Source organism: Ammospiza caudacuta, chromosome 2 (genome assembly GCF_027887145.1).
Source record: "Ammospiza caudacuta isolate bAmmCau1 chromosome 2, bAmmCau1.pri, whole genome shotgun sequence".
Classification (NCBI taxonomy): domain Eukaryota; kingdom Metazoa; phylum Chordata; class Aves; order Passeriformes; family Passerellidae; genus Ammospiza; species Ammospiza caudacuta.
The window spans coordinates 39047820-39063521 of record NC_080594.1 but is presented as its reverse complement, the minus strand read 5'-3'; the positions used below and the strand labels follow the sequence as shown (position 1 = coordinate 39063521).

The 15702-nt window shown below is 43.1% G+C and overlaps 1 protein-coding gene across 1 annotated transcript in view; it reads left to right on the top strand.

Annotated features, from left to right (window-relative positions):
- ME3 (malic enzyme 3) overlaps positions 1–15702 on the top strand; it is a 117850-nt gene that overhangs the window by 64173 nt on the left and 37975 nt on the right. Inside the window, exon 3 of the mRNA XM_058825039.1 lies at positions 1320–1469. Coding sequence (XP_058681022.1) covers positions 1320–1469 — 150 coding nt within the window. The remainder of the gene's footprint in view (positions 1–1319; positions 1470–15702) is intronic.

Genomic DNA, 15702 nt, shown 5'->3' with positions numbered 1-15702 from the left:
TGCTTCAATGTACATGTTTCCCTCTGAGTCACTTTTTTCCAGCTCTCCATACTCTCCAGCAGCAGAATCTTAAGAGTAGTTCAGGTTTAAAGGGACCTTAAAAATTATGTAAGCCCAAACCCCCTGCCATGGGCAGGGACACCTTCCCCTTGACCAGGTTGCTCAAACCCTATTCAATCTAGTCTTGAACAGGGCTGGGACAGGGCTGGGACATCCACAGCTTCTCTGGGCAACATGTGCCAGTGCCTCATCATGCTGACACTCAAAAATTTCTTCCTAATATCTAATCTAAACCTACCCTCTTTCAGTCTGAAGCCATTCCCTCTTGTCCTATCAATACCTGCCCTTGTAAAAAGTCCTTCTCCAGCTTTTATTTGGGCCCTGTTTAGATACTGGAAGTTGCTAGATGTCCCCAGCACTGTCCCTTCTCCAGGCTGAACAATGCCAACTCTCTCAGCTTGTCTTCATAGGAGAGGTGCTCCAGCCCTCTGATTATCTTCATGACTCTCCTCTGGACCTGTTCCAACAGGTCACTGATGTTACTTTTTTCTACCACTCTAGTTTTGGAGAGTTCTGGTGTACTTTGGCTGCAAGAAAGAAGCAGGGCACTGAAGGTAGAGGGAACACATGTAGTTGATGTACCTCTCTGTGTGCTCCCCAATACATTCACTAAAACACTGGATGGAAGAACAGAAAAAAAACCTGACAGTGTGTTAGGAAAAAAAAAAAAAAAAAAAAAAAAAAAAAAAAAAAAAAAAAAAAAAAAAAGAAGCAATATTGTATTGGCTAATCTTTTGAGTTTTCATTGTATCCAGTATTGTTCATCAGGGTTACTGATGGAAAATTCTGTTTGATTCCTGCTGTGAGGACAGTAGGGTTTGCACCTCCGTCTCTCTCAGCTGCAAACAGTAGGGTTTGCACCTCACCTCCATTGATCTGAGGACTGAGGCAGTAGGACTCTTATCCTGTAGACCAATTGCACTGGCTTTTCTGTGTTGCAAATATCCATGTTAATCTTGAAAATTCTGTATTGATAGCTGTGTGTGATGCCTTTTGATGCAAATTACAAAATTCTAAGGTTGTGCATGGGTGTGACGCCCAGCCCTGCTGAGTGAGTCATTGCAAGCTGTCACTGAGGGTGGTGGAGCTGACCAGGCCCTCTGGGAAATTTTACTCCAAGTACTTGCTTATGATGTGGCACAAAGGAGTGTCAGGGCTTGGGAGAACTGAGTGCATACTGAGTGAGCCAATGACTGCTTGTTGTGAAACTATGAACTACCATAAATACTGATGTGTAACTTGTTTTTATTACTTTAAAGGTACATTATTCTTATGACATTGCAAGACAGAAATGAGAAGCTTTTTTATCGACTGCTGACTTCTGATATCGAGAAATTCATGCCCATAGTTTACACCCCAACAGTTGGCCTGGCTTGTCAGCAGTATGGTTTGGCTTTCAGGAGACCACGGTGAGTGAAGAGACTGCGTTTGCAGTTTTTTCATTTCATGTGAATGTTTCTTTTGTATGGACACCATCTTTATGTGGGTGGCCCAAAACATCTAAAACTCAATCGCTCATCAAAAAGTGAACCAGCCAGCAGCTTCGTGTGTGTACATTTGATGATGAGTTGGGGAGTCGAGAATAGCCCTGACTTCTTCCTATAAACAGTGAACAGAGTGGTTTTGTTCTCAAACAGTGCTGTACAGTCCCCAAACAGCTTGCTGAATTTAGGGCTGCGCCCCTCCCCATCTGCTGTCTCAGGAGCACCGAGTGCCCTCTGCAATGCTGTTTGAGTAATTGTTGGGGTTTGGATACACTGTGCTGATTTTGAACTTTTGTATGCACTTCCACAAACTACCCCACTAGAATCATCTTCATAGATGATGCTCTGCATCAGTGCCTCCCTCTCTGCTCACAACAGTCACTGTATAAATTCATGCAACATTAAGCACTCTGTACCATGTTGGAAGACCCCATTCTGCATAATTCTTTTTAATGATTAATGCTTAGATAAATCCCTTGTTAGCTTTTTGAAGTACATTTTAACCTAGCCTGAAAATTCAATGGTATGGTTCAGTTTTCTTTGTAGGCTTTTAAATTTTTTGGTCCTTGAAGTGTACCAGTCGTCAGATGAACATTTAAGCTTTTGAAATAGAAATCTGCAAAGTTAAGGAATGGAATAATATCATTTTCAAAGCATTTCCCAAGCATGAGGTTTGACTCCAGTTTCAGCTGAGGGTGGTGCTACAGATGGGGCAGCTGAGGCAAGTTCTACTGACTCTAGGTCACGGGGGGTCCCTGAGGCACACCTCAAAGAGGTAAGGGCTGTGTAGACAAGATAATTAATAGCATTTTAGGTATAAGATTATCTTGGCAAACATGCTTGCTTGTGATGAAAATTCCCAATAAAGCCAGTGTATTCCTTCATGTGAGCTGCTCCTCATGACTGCTTTTTGGCTCGTGTCTGCACCAGGTGATTGTGTTCTGGGCCTTGATGTGCAACTTGTGGATCTGCTGGGCTGTGGAAAAGTCATTCATCTATCCAAGCCTTGATCTTATCCCCTCCTCCTCCTCAGTGTGTATGAGGAAGCCAGAGAAGGATCTGCATTTTTTATGGGGGGAGGACACTAACTTCTTCTGGGCATGAGTTAAAGGTATCAGAGATAAGACAGCCCAGATTGTGTCTCCAGGAGCTGTGAGAACTGTCAGGCAGAGAAGGGCACACTGCTGGTTCTCAGCTAATCAATATTAATGCAGCAGCTGCTGACTCTCAGGTAATCAATATTCATGCAGCAATTGCTGCTGTACACCCACTGTGTCTTTGCCTCCTGGCTGCCTTTACCTTGCAATAAGTTAAAACAATATTTGGGAGCTTTGCTTCTTTTATTTTCCATCCATTGTTATCTTCAGGAAAGCAGGGATGTCTTTCCACATGGTGAACTCTTTCTGCAGTTGTTTCTGTTGGAGAATTCCCCTTCCTGTAGCTCCTGTCTTTCTCATGTTTTAAATCCACATTATTTTACTAATGTGATAGGAATGTCTGTTCTCATATTCCAACAGTTTTGCTGCTAAATTTGGGCTGGGTCACTTCTGGATTCCAGCCTATGGCTTCTTCAGGAAAGAGCAAACGACCATGTCCTTGGTACACTGGATTTCCTGTGGTGGGGAGTTTGTTTCCCTGAAGATAGAGAATTAATTCCAGCCTAGCTTCAGATTTGGATGTAATCAAGTTGTTTTAGTAGACTAATGTTTTTATTGTGAAAATAAAAGAGCTGTTATATCATGTAAAGTGATGAGACTAAAATGGGAAGTGTATATATGTGCTATTTCTTTCAATCTGACTCTTACTGTCTTGGAGGATATATTTTCTGTCCTGGAGCGTATTATGTACATTAGGAGCTGGCCTGCAAGACACGTAGTTCAAGATAGGATGCCAATACTTCTGCTAAAATCTCCATTTTTAAACCCCACATTGTGCTCCACATAGCAAAGCCCACATAGCACAGCTTACTGTGCAGTCTGTCTGTGGCCACAGCAGCAGCAACCTTTGGATGCAGTCAGCTTCTTCCCCATGCTGGGATCTTTCTCAGCCCCATTAGTGCTTGGCTTTATACTAGAAGGTTGAGCCTGGAAGGATCACAGTGCATGTAACTTTCTTACAAAGCAGCTCTTGTACAACAGCATCTAAAAACAGTCCCAAGATGTCCAGCAGGGCTTCTCTCAGAATCCTTCATCAGAGCATGTTTATCTATGTTAACATGCCTGCAGGCTTTGTTTGTCAGATACTGTTGTAATTGCAGGACTCAAGGCTTCTCTTCCCTTTCTTAGTCTTTATATACAAACCCTTAAAGGGTAAATCTCTCTAACCTGCACTTTTATGGGGCCAGTGGACAGAGTTCTCCTTCCAGGTCAGGGCTCCAGCATATACTCCCTGCTAGAAGATTTATCTGCTCCAAATGGAATAAGACACCTGATGTTCCTTTCTTTCAAAAAGCTATCCAGCCAGCAGTGTAAATGAACAGGTTTTCTATATTTAACACTAGAAAAGAGCTGCTAGGAACAAAAATACTTCTAGGCATTTAGCTGTTCTCATGCTTATCTATGATGCCTACACTTTCCCCACTTCTTCTGATGGGCCTGAAGGCATTGCTCCTGATGCCCCAGCAGGTTCTCTGCCTTCCCCAACTCCTACTGCCTTTCTCTTTACTACTTGCTTTAAATCCTTCAGGCAGGATTTTTTTTTCCATTGACCTCAGACTTCTTCCACTGTGATTAAGCCTCAGAGGTTTAAAATGACTGAAATAGAGGTGGAGCCATAACATTTATAAAAATTACATTCATGCACTGTTGCCTAAGAACTATGCAGTTTTTGCTGGAAGGTGTCTATCTTGAATACATTTTTCCTATCTTGTTTTCCAGCCAGCTCCCTGGTGATTTAACAATATTTGTTTATTTAAAGCCATGTAATAAGCATTACAGCCTTCAGGCTAAAGTACAGTTTCATTTTGTATTTTGATTTTTTGAAATAAGAAATATAAATTATTATGTAATTTGTAAGTACAGGTTAAAGTACTAAGCAATAGCACTGCAGTAATGATTAAGAAGCCTGTCACAATCTCTTTTGTATGATCAAACCATGTTAAATAAGCACAAAAGAAAAGTAACATGTCCAGAGAGAAGTCTTCCTAAGCGCAGGTTCTGTCTGCAGCTGTGGACAGTAACAGGAGGAGTATAGGACTAGATAGGCAAACATGCTCACTTCTTTGGGACCTCTCAGGTTATGCTCCTCCTCATTTTGTGTCTTGTGGTTGCAGTTTTGTTGCAATAATCCATTGTCCTCTTTGACTCGCAAGTTCTGTAAAGGTGGTGAGGGGACCCAGATGTTTGCACATGGTCAAGGCCAAAGGATGCGACTGAAAATAAAGAGTCCCAAGGTAGCAAGACTTGTTCCATATAAGGAATATATCTGTTGCAGTGTAGGATGATCAAGGATGATTCAGACTTAAGGGAGATTTCTTGCAGAGTTGTACAGCTTCAGCTCCTGTGTCTGCACATGTGCAGCTTTGCAGACTGTCTCCTGCAATCCAACCCTGGCATCCTTCACTCCTCCCTCCCATCACTCCAGTGCCTCTACAGATGTCCATGCTGCTGTGTAATGATGTTTCAAGGATAAATCTGGGCAGATCCAAGTCCTTTTTGGGCCAGGCTGGCAGTAATCCAAACAGCCAGTTCACTTCCACCTGGACAGGAGCTGTGCTGCTGTGCTGAAGCTGAAGCAAGCTGCTCAAGGAGTGGGGAGAGCAGGTTTGCTTACATTCAGCAGCAGTGATAACAAAACTGGCCTTAAGCAAATGACAGGCTATCCTAGGGTATCCAAGGAAGACATGAAGTGTTTGCTTTTCAAAGCTCAGGAACCCCTCATACACATCAGAAGTTTGCTAGAAGGAAAGAATGAAATATAACAGAGCAGGGCTTGCAACTTTGAGACACTAAATGAAGGAAGGAAGGAGGAATCTTGGTTCTTTGATCCTGTTAACAGACAGAGTCACCATTTCCTTAGAAAATGCTTCTACCACCCCCATAAGCTTTCAGACTGTGCTTGAGAGTTGTTTTTGCTTTAGAGTAAGCATACAAAGCCTCTACCAAAAAATGTGCATAGTAGTATTTCGATTTTTTTGCTCTTTTTTTAATGTAACATGCAGTTAATGAGTACTGTGGGGGTCTTTATGGAGCACAGGACTGAACATGTGCAATGCTATTTAAAAGGTATGTTTTAAGCCTGAGGATCTCTTTTTAATTGTGACAGTACCTTTGAAAGTATCGTTTTAGTATCTTCACAAAAAGATAGTTAAGAGGAAGTTTAGGGCATGGAATTAGAGGTTTATTTCTTCTGTGATGGTGAGGGGTAGTTCATTACAGTGGCATGAGACCACAGTCTCTCAAGACAGTAGTTAATTCATAAACACAGTGGTATTTGAAAGTAAAAAGTTGTCAACTGCTCCTCAAAAGCTTTTGGCATCCCCTGAGAGTAGGGCTGGAAAAGGTGATTGTATCACCATTGGAGAATGGCTATGGGGACAGAAAAAACTTGCCTAAGTTCACTTTTTTTTCCTATAAACATAAATATCCTTAAGAACTGCTTGCAGAACACTGCAAAACATGTTGGGATTAAGCTGAACCTGGAGAAAGCTAACAGGATGCAGATGGTGTGAAAATTAGGTCTGACAGAATAATGATCTGTGTGTCTGATGAAAAATGAGTAAATGAAACATCAGTCAATCTACAGAATTGTCTTGTCAGCAGGTCTGGCTCTGATCAGTGACTATTTTTTGTGGTGTTGTGCTGTCTGAGCAGCAGATGGGAAAGGAGGGAAAGAGAGAAAGTTACCTGTCATTTTTGGACACTTTAAGACCAAGTCAAATGGAATTAGAACATAAGTGGTAATCCCACAGACATGTCCCTAACCACAGAATTGTCTCCATTCCCTCTTCTATAAAACATTGGAGACCAGAAGTGAGTGGGAAAACTGGGGTTTGGATTATTGTCCTGAAAGTTTGTTTTGTAACCCCTTTAGACAATCTCTACTTCTTGTAAAACCACCAGTCATCATAACTTCTCTTGTTGCCCCCAGCCTGGTTCAGCCTTCTTGCAGAGGCAGCTGAAGTCAGTGCATGAGAAGGAGAATGTGTTTAACAGTGTGTTTGGGTAACATTGCCACAGCCGGCCAAAGACTGGTCTTGTGACTGACTGAAGGGGAGAGAGTGAATGTGGAAACCCTCACAGAGACCGTGAGTAGCCAGGAAGGCCTGAAGAGGCTGTCAGGGCACATAGGTGGGAGACAGTCATTGGTAAGGGACAAGATTATTGAATGAGGCGGTGAAGGCCATGTTGGGAATAGGTGAGGAGAAAGTAGTTCATGCAGAGGGAGCCCAAAGCTGCTGAAAATAGCTCAACCTGTTTGGAACTTCTGAGAGCTGGCAAAGTAATTCAAAGGTTCCCATTGCTCTCTCTCCCCCCACTTTCTTCAGGCAAGCCTTTTCAGTGTGCTGTACCCCATCCTTGTCCCTTCTCTGTTCCCACTTCACTGAAGTGTTTTTCAAAATGTGGAGACAAGCACAGATTGGTTTGTGGGCTTACAGAGAGAAGAGCTGCTGTATTGGTCCTGCTCTGAGGTTCCATGCAGGCTGGGGAATGGGATGGACATTCTTGGTGTTGTGAGGCTGTAACACGGTTCCTACATTGCAATGAGTGAAAAAGGGAGTGAAAAAGGACTTAGCTCCATCTTTTCATTAGAAAAACAGTCAGTGCTCCTTGTTCCATGTCTCCAGTCTTCTCTCTTTCTCTCTCTCTCTTTTCCTCACATTTCTTAAGAAAAATGTGTATGCACTGGCTCTAACAACCATGATAAACTTTCATGGGCATGAGGAAAACGTCACGCCTACAGAAGTTAACAGCAAATCTCACGTTAATTTATGAAGGTCAGGCTTTCCGCTCCTGTCAGAGGTGATTTAGGTCTAAGTCTGTTGAAATTCCCTAAATTACCAGGAGAAGCTCGAAGGAAGAGGTGGAGTTGTCCAAAAGAAAGAGGCTGACCTGGTGAAGGAAATGCAAGAGAATGTGTTCTCCTTTGATCTGGCATAAATCTGTGCTGCTGCCACAAGAAACAACCCCACCTCAAACAAAAAATGCCAAAGACAGGGAGGAGGGAGAAGAATTATGTAGAATAATGAATACCAGGATGTAAATTTGAGGGGAAATGGTGCTGACTGTCCTGAAAACCTTGCACAGCAGTATCCATTGGGCTGTGGAACAGGCATGGATTGTGCTCAGAAGGCCAGCCGTGTCCTGGGCTGCATCAAAAGCAGAATGGCCAGCAGGGCAAGAGAGGTGATTCTCCCCTCTATCTGCTCTGGTGAGACCCACCTGTGATGCTGTGTCCAGCCCTGGGGCCCCCAACACAAGAAGGACATGGACCAGTTGTAGAGAGTCCAGAGAAGGCCACAAAGACTCTCAGATGGCTGGAGATGCTCTCCTGTGAAGACAGGCTGAGAGAGCTGGGCTTGTTCAGCCTGGAGAAGGGAAGGACACCTTACAGCACCTGCAGTTCCAGGAAAGCTGGAGAGGGGCTTGCACGAGGGCATGTAGTAATAGGATAAGGAGCAGTGGTTTTAAACTGAAAGAAGGTAGGGTTAGGTCAAATACATGAAGTTTCTGACTGTGAGGGTGATGAGGCACTGGCATAGGTTGCCCAGAGAAGCTGTGGATACCCTGTCTCTGAAAGTGTTCAAGGCTGGATGGGGCTCTGAGCACCCTGGTGTAGGAAAAGGTGTCCCTGCCCACGGCAAGAGGTTTGCCATGATTAGATGGTTTGCCATGACTTGATTATCTCTAAGGTCGCCTTCAGACCAAACAGTTCCAAGAGCCTAAGATTCTATGACCTGATTATGGAAGAATTAATATAAAAGCTGCCGTTACTTTCTGTATTTGCTGCAATTTATAGCAAAAGTTAGATTTTTTTTTTATTAGATGGATTCACTAAAAGCAATTATATTTCATTTATCTGGAAGCTACTTTCTCTAATATTGTCAAAATAATCTTTCTTTGTCAAACTTTGTTCTAATTCTGTAATCATTCTTGGGACTCCCTGCAGTGTATTTTAAAAGGGAAGGTGTGGGTCCTGGAAGAATTTGCACAGCGCAGGAAGGAAATATAATCAGGGTAGGACTTAATTTAACTTCCCAGGGGTTTTCGGTCCCACCTTAACCTCTGCACTATCAAGTAAAACAGAATACATTGTGTGCTTAGCAGTGAAACAGATAAGGGCTCCTTGGTCAAAATCAACTGAGCAACAGCACTGATTGACCATCTCAGCCTGTTTCTCTTTGTAATCCTATAATCTTCCAGTTATACTGAGATACTTCCAGGATCCAGCACACAGTCAGGTGTAGGACAGAACCTCCAAAAAGGCAGAGGAAAATCAGGGCTAAGTCAAATTTTCCTACACTTGAAATTGTTTTTGAACAAAGAATATCAAACCCCATGAGCATGATGACCTTAAATGCAGCAAAGGTTACTGAATTTGGGAAATGCCCACTCTTGCTGGTTGGTGGAATCCCTGGATGGTGCAAACTTACCCCTACCTTCAATGCCTGGTCTTTACCAAACTGCATCTGTAAATTTATTTGTGGGTGACAGAAGGCAGTCTGGTCTTTCCCTCTCCCTCCTGCACATTAGCAAGAAGGGGCATCTGGGATTAGCCAGAGTCAGACCCCATACTGCAGACCTGTTTGGCTCTTACCCAGTCCTTGGCTCCAGCAGCCTGACCCTCACACGCACAGACCTCCTCGGAGGCCCTCCTAAACAGTATTGTAACACCACTGCTGGAAAAGACACTGGGAAATTTGGGGTTGTCAAGTTTTAAAATACAAGGAAGATTTAATCCCCAAATTATGCTATGACTTGGCTGTTCTCTGGTTCAACCAGAGTATCCAGTATTGAGAATACAGTAGGGAAAAGCAGCTCATGATAAGCCAAGAGCAACATGGGTCTGCTTGCCTCGTGCCTTAATCCTAGAATGTGGACAGCAGAGATCCACTGGGGACCTGCTTCCAACCCGCTTGCCTTTTCACATTGTTGCATAATGACCAATAACAACAAGTGCTGAGCTGGTCTTTCTCCATCAGCTTCCCCCTAGGAACGGATATTCATTCTTTAGGCTGATGCCTGACTAGCAGAACTGATAAATCCGGGATTCCTCCTGGTTTCTGTCCACTGTCCCCTAACATTTCATATCTGTGAAACCTTCTGTTCCTTTCCACATCCCCTTCATCCTTTTTTCACATCCACCTGTGCTTCACCATAGCCCCCCACAGCAGCTTGTGCTCCTCCCATTCCCTCACCTCTTCTTTAGGGAACAGTGAGCACAGCTTTCAGTGCTCTGTTTGCTGTCCCCTCTGATTTCCTATCTGTACCTTTTTGATCCTGCCCCATAACCATTCTGGTTTTTTATTTGGTTCCCTCTACAGTCACCTTTTTCCTCCTTTTCTCTGCCTTCTGTTTATTCTTGCAGCCCAGGAGAGCTCTAAGGCTTTGTTAGCAAGGGCTGAGTAGGCACTAAAGTAGGCACTAGGTGGGAAGCAGCACATGTTGTGTGCAGCTGCAAATGGTGTTTTTGGGCAGCTGTCAGGAAAATTGTCATTGTAAGGTCTATGTTCCCCTCCCCAGAGTGGTGAGGGCATGAACCCCTTTATCTTTTCTCTTTATCTCAACAGTAATTTTCATAAAAGGGTATGGGAACAAACATCTTGGAGACCTTTGCCTTTCTGATAAATTTGTTGAAATGGGCTAACAGGTATGAGAGGACACAGGATAATTGCTTGTTTCCTGGGAAAAAAGGCCCTGCTAAAAATAGTGGTGGGTGTTAATAATTTGGCAGATAGGAGATGGATCCAAAAGCTTTGCTTTAGGCTGTGGTCTGGACCTTCCTGCTGTGGCAGGGAGTGGACTGTGCCAGAGCATGGGGAGAGCTACAGCTTGCACTCATATGTGCTCACTTTAATCTCCCTGTGCCCGATCTTTGACAGTTTTCTACAGCTTAGCAGCTCTCAATCTCTTGGGATCATGGAGATTTCCCAGTGTGGATAGTGAATCTTTCATTGTTGCACCTTGAAGCCTGCATCTTCTGGCTTCCACACTGAATTTTGGGTTTCCTACCTAAAATATATGGTGATAACAGCAAGGACATTTATAGTAGTAATGAAATTATTCATGTTGCAGATCATTTGAAATGAAATCTCTTACTGTATTTAAATTATAGATTTATTGCCTTGTAAGTCTCTGTATAGATTTCACTAATAGTTGATTGTGCTTGGTTTCTATTATTTTTTCATTATTACCACAGGGTACTCGTCAGCAGCCTACAATTTACAAAGAAAATTACCTAAAACAATGAAAATTTCCTGGCCTTTATAAAAAAATCTGAAAAAAAAAATAGCTGATGAATCATCACAGAGATTTTGTCCAATCTGATGATTAATTGTATTGTATTTAGACAAATCAGTGCATGCTAGCACAAAGTTTCTCTCCAAAGTCTGTAGCCCACAGGCATTTGTAATCTTAAGCTCCCTAAAACAGCCAAGCAATTTCAAAGTTTATTTTGTTGTTCTGAAGCCTTTTGTCCTGTTCTGGCAGAGACCAGAATAAAAAAAAAGTCAACAGTGGGGGTGCAGTTGGTGGAAATGTCCCTAAAGGCTCATATTGCTCAACCTGTCAATTTTGTAGATGAGTTTTGAAAGTGAAAATAAACCAAATGTAGACCCTTCCTGTAACACATTTTATTTCATCTCTAACACAGACTGGCCTTAAATCCAGAGTGGCTCCTGCAGCCTGTTCCTCTGGCACAGTAGTGAGAGCTTTCTGTGGTTAGTATGCAACAAAAGCCAAGTCCATCAGCTGATCCCTCCCTTGCATGTGTCCCTTTTGCAGCCTTGGGCAGCCAAAACAGCCACCAGTCAGCTGGGCTTGGGGCATCATTCAGCCAGACTGCAGAGAGCACAGAGCGGCGTGCAGTGGCTGTCAGCAGCCCTCCACCCTGACAAGCCAACTTGGTTTTTCATTTCTTCACTGTGAAAATAATTTTGACATGTGCATTTCAGTGTTGGTCTGAGACACTCTTGCTCCAGGTTTTGAGAGCATCGTGCCTTTGTGTAAGGAATGGCTGTGATCACTGCAGAAGGTCAGCTTGTGCCATGCCTGTCAGAGCTGTGTTCTGTCCAACCTTACAGCTCACTGTAGGTTTCTGGCTGCTGCCTCACAACTTTCTCATGACTGTCCAACGGCAGCCTGGTACAGGCTGGGATGCTGGCAAAGATCTGACTCATCTCTTTTGTTTGTAGCTTTTTTAAGTAATGATTTCCCATGCACTTCCTATGTCTTCTAAGGGAAAACCAGGCCAAATTAGGTTAAAACACTCAAGGACTTCTATGTGAATAGAATTTCATCACCCTCAGGTTGTAAGTGGAGATGCTTAACCTTTATTAGTATTCCAAGAATGAGCCATTCCTATCCAGATAGAAGCACTTGCTCATGATGCCTGCTTGTCTGATATAAGTATTGGGAATATGTGCATTTTCTTAACATTAACTTACACAGTAGTTTTTATCATCTCCTCACTTGTGGAGCAAGTTCCCCTCATAGCAACCAGACTAGAAGGTCATAAATGCAAAGAAAATCAAACAAAGCTTGAGTTTTGCTGCCTTTAGTCTTGCAATTCACTGAACGGCAATGGCAGCATACACACAGGGAGCCCACAGGGAGCCAGACTCCTTGGAAGGACCCTCCCTTGGCTGGCTGAGAAGTATCTAGAGAATTAGGGACCTTAGCTACCATTTTAATCCAGTTCCCTTCATCAGTTCCTCTTCTCAGGAACAAGGAATTACATAAGGCAAAGCCTGGTAGCCCATTAAAGAAGACATCTCTTTTGTGAATAAACAAGGCTGATGGCCTGATCTCTGTGCAGAAAGCATGTGGAATTTGCAAACCCTGAGCAAGCCTGACCGTTGCAGTGTCAGTAAATATTGGATCACACTGTGCAAATACTGAGTATCTTATTCTTCAGAGAGAGGTCCTTTGGAGGAGTGAGCAAGGAGAAGAAGGATGAAGCTGCAATAGTTGAGTGGGAGGGGTTTTGTTTTTCAAGTCCTGTCAACTTAGGAGCTTTTGACATCCTTCTGGTGGTTTCTCTTTTCTTCCACAGATCATAAATATGCAAGCATCTTTAGTCTCAGCCTGTAAGGGAAGTTCAGGTGAATCAAAGAGTGATGTCCTTTTGCGTCATGCTAGTATAAACATCAGTGATCAGTGCCATCATTTGTTCTGCTCTTCTGTGGCTTTTTACCAGTGAATACTGGTGGGTATAATTACTGAGTAACATATATGTTACTCATATATGGTAAGTGTAAAGAGGCCATTAATTTTATAGATGTAAACAGATAACTGAAGTCATAGGAATGCTGCCCAAACCCACAGCACAGGGCAAGATTGGAAGAAGAGCACAGCAATGGCCAAAGAGATTTTACATGGAGCTTGATGAAGCAAAGGCATTGATTGCATTTGATTGCAGTGGATTTCTGTTCGATTTCACATCAGAGGCAGCAGTGGGGCAAGACTACACCAGGAGGGTTGCCAGCATAGCCACAGGAGCATTGGTAATTGCCAAGGAAAAGCCATTAGGAAAGGGATAGAGACTTCTGGGTAGGAGGGAAGTGAGGAGAGATTTAGAGCTGTGAGGATGGATTGCATAATGTTTTTCACTCCCCTCTGTGCTTGGGGAGTGAACATTCTCTGTAAGCAAACAATAGCGCTTTAGAGATAGCACTGCTGGCTCCACTGCTGTTTCTTATGGGAAATAGCTCCCAAGTCAGCATTGCTAACCAGGACTGTCAGAAAGGGGAACACTGCTTAGCCTTTTTAATGAAGTAACTTCTTACTGAATGAAAGGATTAATGGGTATTTCTTTTTTTCTAATATCTGAGACCTGTTAAAACTAATTCCTTCCCAAATGTCTAAAGGAATCATAGAACCATGGAATGGTTTGGGTTAAAAGGGGCCTTATTGATTACCTAGTTTCAACCTCCCTGCCATGGGCAGGGACACCTTCCACTAGGTCAGATTGCTCAAAGCTCCATCGAGCCTGGCCTTGAACACTTCTAGGGATGGCAAGTCCCCAAACTCTCTGGGCAACATGTTGTAGTGCCTCTCTATCCTCACAGTAAACAATTTCTTTCTAATAGCTAATCTAAACCTCCTCTGTTCCAGTTTGAAAGAGGTATTATCTCTTGTCCTATCACTACAAGTCCTTGTAAAAAATATAAATGTTATTCCAAAAAGCCATCACTAATATCTAGTACCACTTCCTCTAGGTATCAAATGTGCCATGATTTCTTTGTCTCTGAATTTTTCTATAATGTGCCTTGTAGTTAAGGAATTGTTGTCATTGTGGGACTTCCAGAATGCCTTCAGAATGGCCAAGATCCAACCAGTACTGGGGCTTAGAGTAGGATTCTTCTTATGGCTCACATGGTACACTGTGTATCTTTGTAAGTCCCAGAGTACTGTCATGAACTCAGGCAGGATAAAACCAGAAAAGAAAAGATAATGGCCCTGGCTTAGGGATGAAAAAAGGCCTTGTAGGTGAATGTACTCAAGGCTTTTGATGGATTCTGCAGTGACCTGCAGTTTTTTAGATCCTGCAGTCCAGTTCAGGCAGTTTGACTGGACTTGCTGACATCCAGACAGAAATACTGCCTCGGTGACAAATTAAGAAGCTGTAACCCTCCTTGAAGTTTCCTGGACTCTTACAGATGTGCTCAGTGGCACAATAAAATCTAGTCTGACTTCCACCTTAACCAAAGGCAGCTGTCGTGAAACCTGTGATGTTAATGGACTGAATATGAGACTGCAGCTCTGAAACCCTAATGAATGCAGGCTGAAGCACTCCCTGCTTTTAATTACCCCCACGGAGCTAATAGCTCTCTGAAGGTTACTATTTAACCAGAAGTAATGGTACAGCATCTGCACTCTGGATTGAAATTGCTGAGGTAGTTAATTTTTACTAAACTCTAGTTCTTGTAATTTTGTCCCCATGCATGACTAAGCCCATGTAGAATGGCAGGTTCCTGGGCACTGGTGAGTTTTCTGGTCTGGAAAAACATTGTATCTCTGCCCCACAGAATGCCTGCGTTAGGTGACTTGATACAAAATTACTTACATTTTTAGCTTTACATTTTAATTGAATCCTTGTTATTGAGTGCCAAGGAGATTAAAGGAAAACTGCTTCATTTCTTGTTTCTCTGAAGCAATTTATCAACTGTAATCCCAAGTGAGTTGGAGCAGACATGATGATAAAGGCAGACTAAAGATGATAAAGGTTGCTGAGATTTCATTTGTCCTTTAGAAGGCTTAGGCTGCATCTTTTCCACAGAAAAATTAAGTTAATTCATTTTGTTGCCCCTTGGATGTTTCTTACTTACTGGTCCACATAGGCTATTCTGTTCCTCTTAGTATTCAGAGCTCTACCTTGCTGTTCTCAAAGGCACAAATAAGCTTTTGCTCCTGTTACCTCTCCTATAATCATGGAACCTAGAATGGTTTGGGTTGGAAATGATGAGAGATCATGTAGAGCACCCCCTTGCTATGGACAGGGACACATTCCACTAGACCAACTTGCTTGAGGCTATCCAACCTGGCCTTGAATACCTCCAGGGAAGGTGCGTCCACAGTTTCTCTGGGCAACCTGTTCAAGTGCCTCACCACCCTCATAGTAAAGTGTTTCTGTGTCCTTGGGACAAACCTGGCTGCTACTCCTCCTTGTTCACTCATCAGCAAAGCTTTTGCCGAGTTTGGTTTTGTGGAGCTTGTCTGTTCCTTCTGCCTGTCTTGCAGAAGGGATTTTTGGACAGATAAACCCTCTGCCGGTTTGGAGCATGTTTATTTAACTAATTGGCCAGCTCATCTCTGTGGGTAAGGTGCTGTCAGGAGGGAGAGCACAACTTTCCTGGGGGTCATACAAAATGAGCACATACCCATGACCCCTGACTCTGAAGTCTGATGTGTCTGTTTCCCTTTGCGTCTCAAAAATAGCATAAATTTGCTCAACTGCCTGTCAGAATTGGTCATTGCATATTCCATCTGCAAAGGGATTT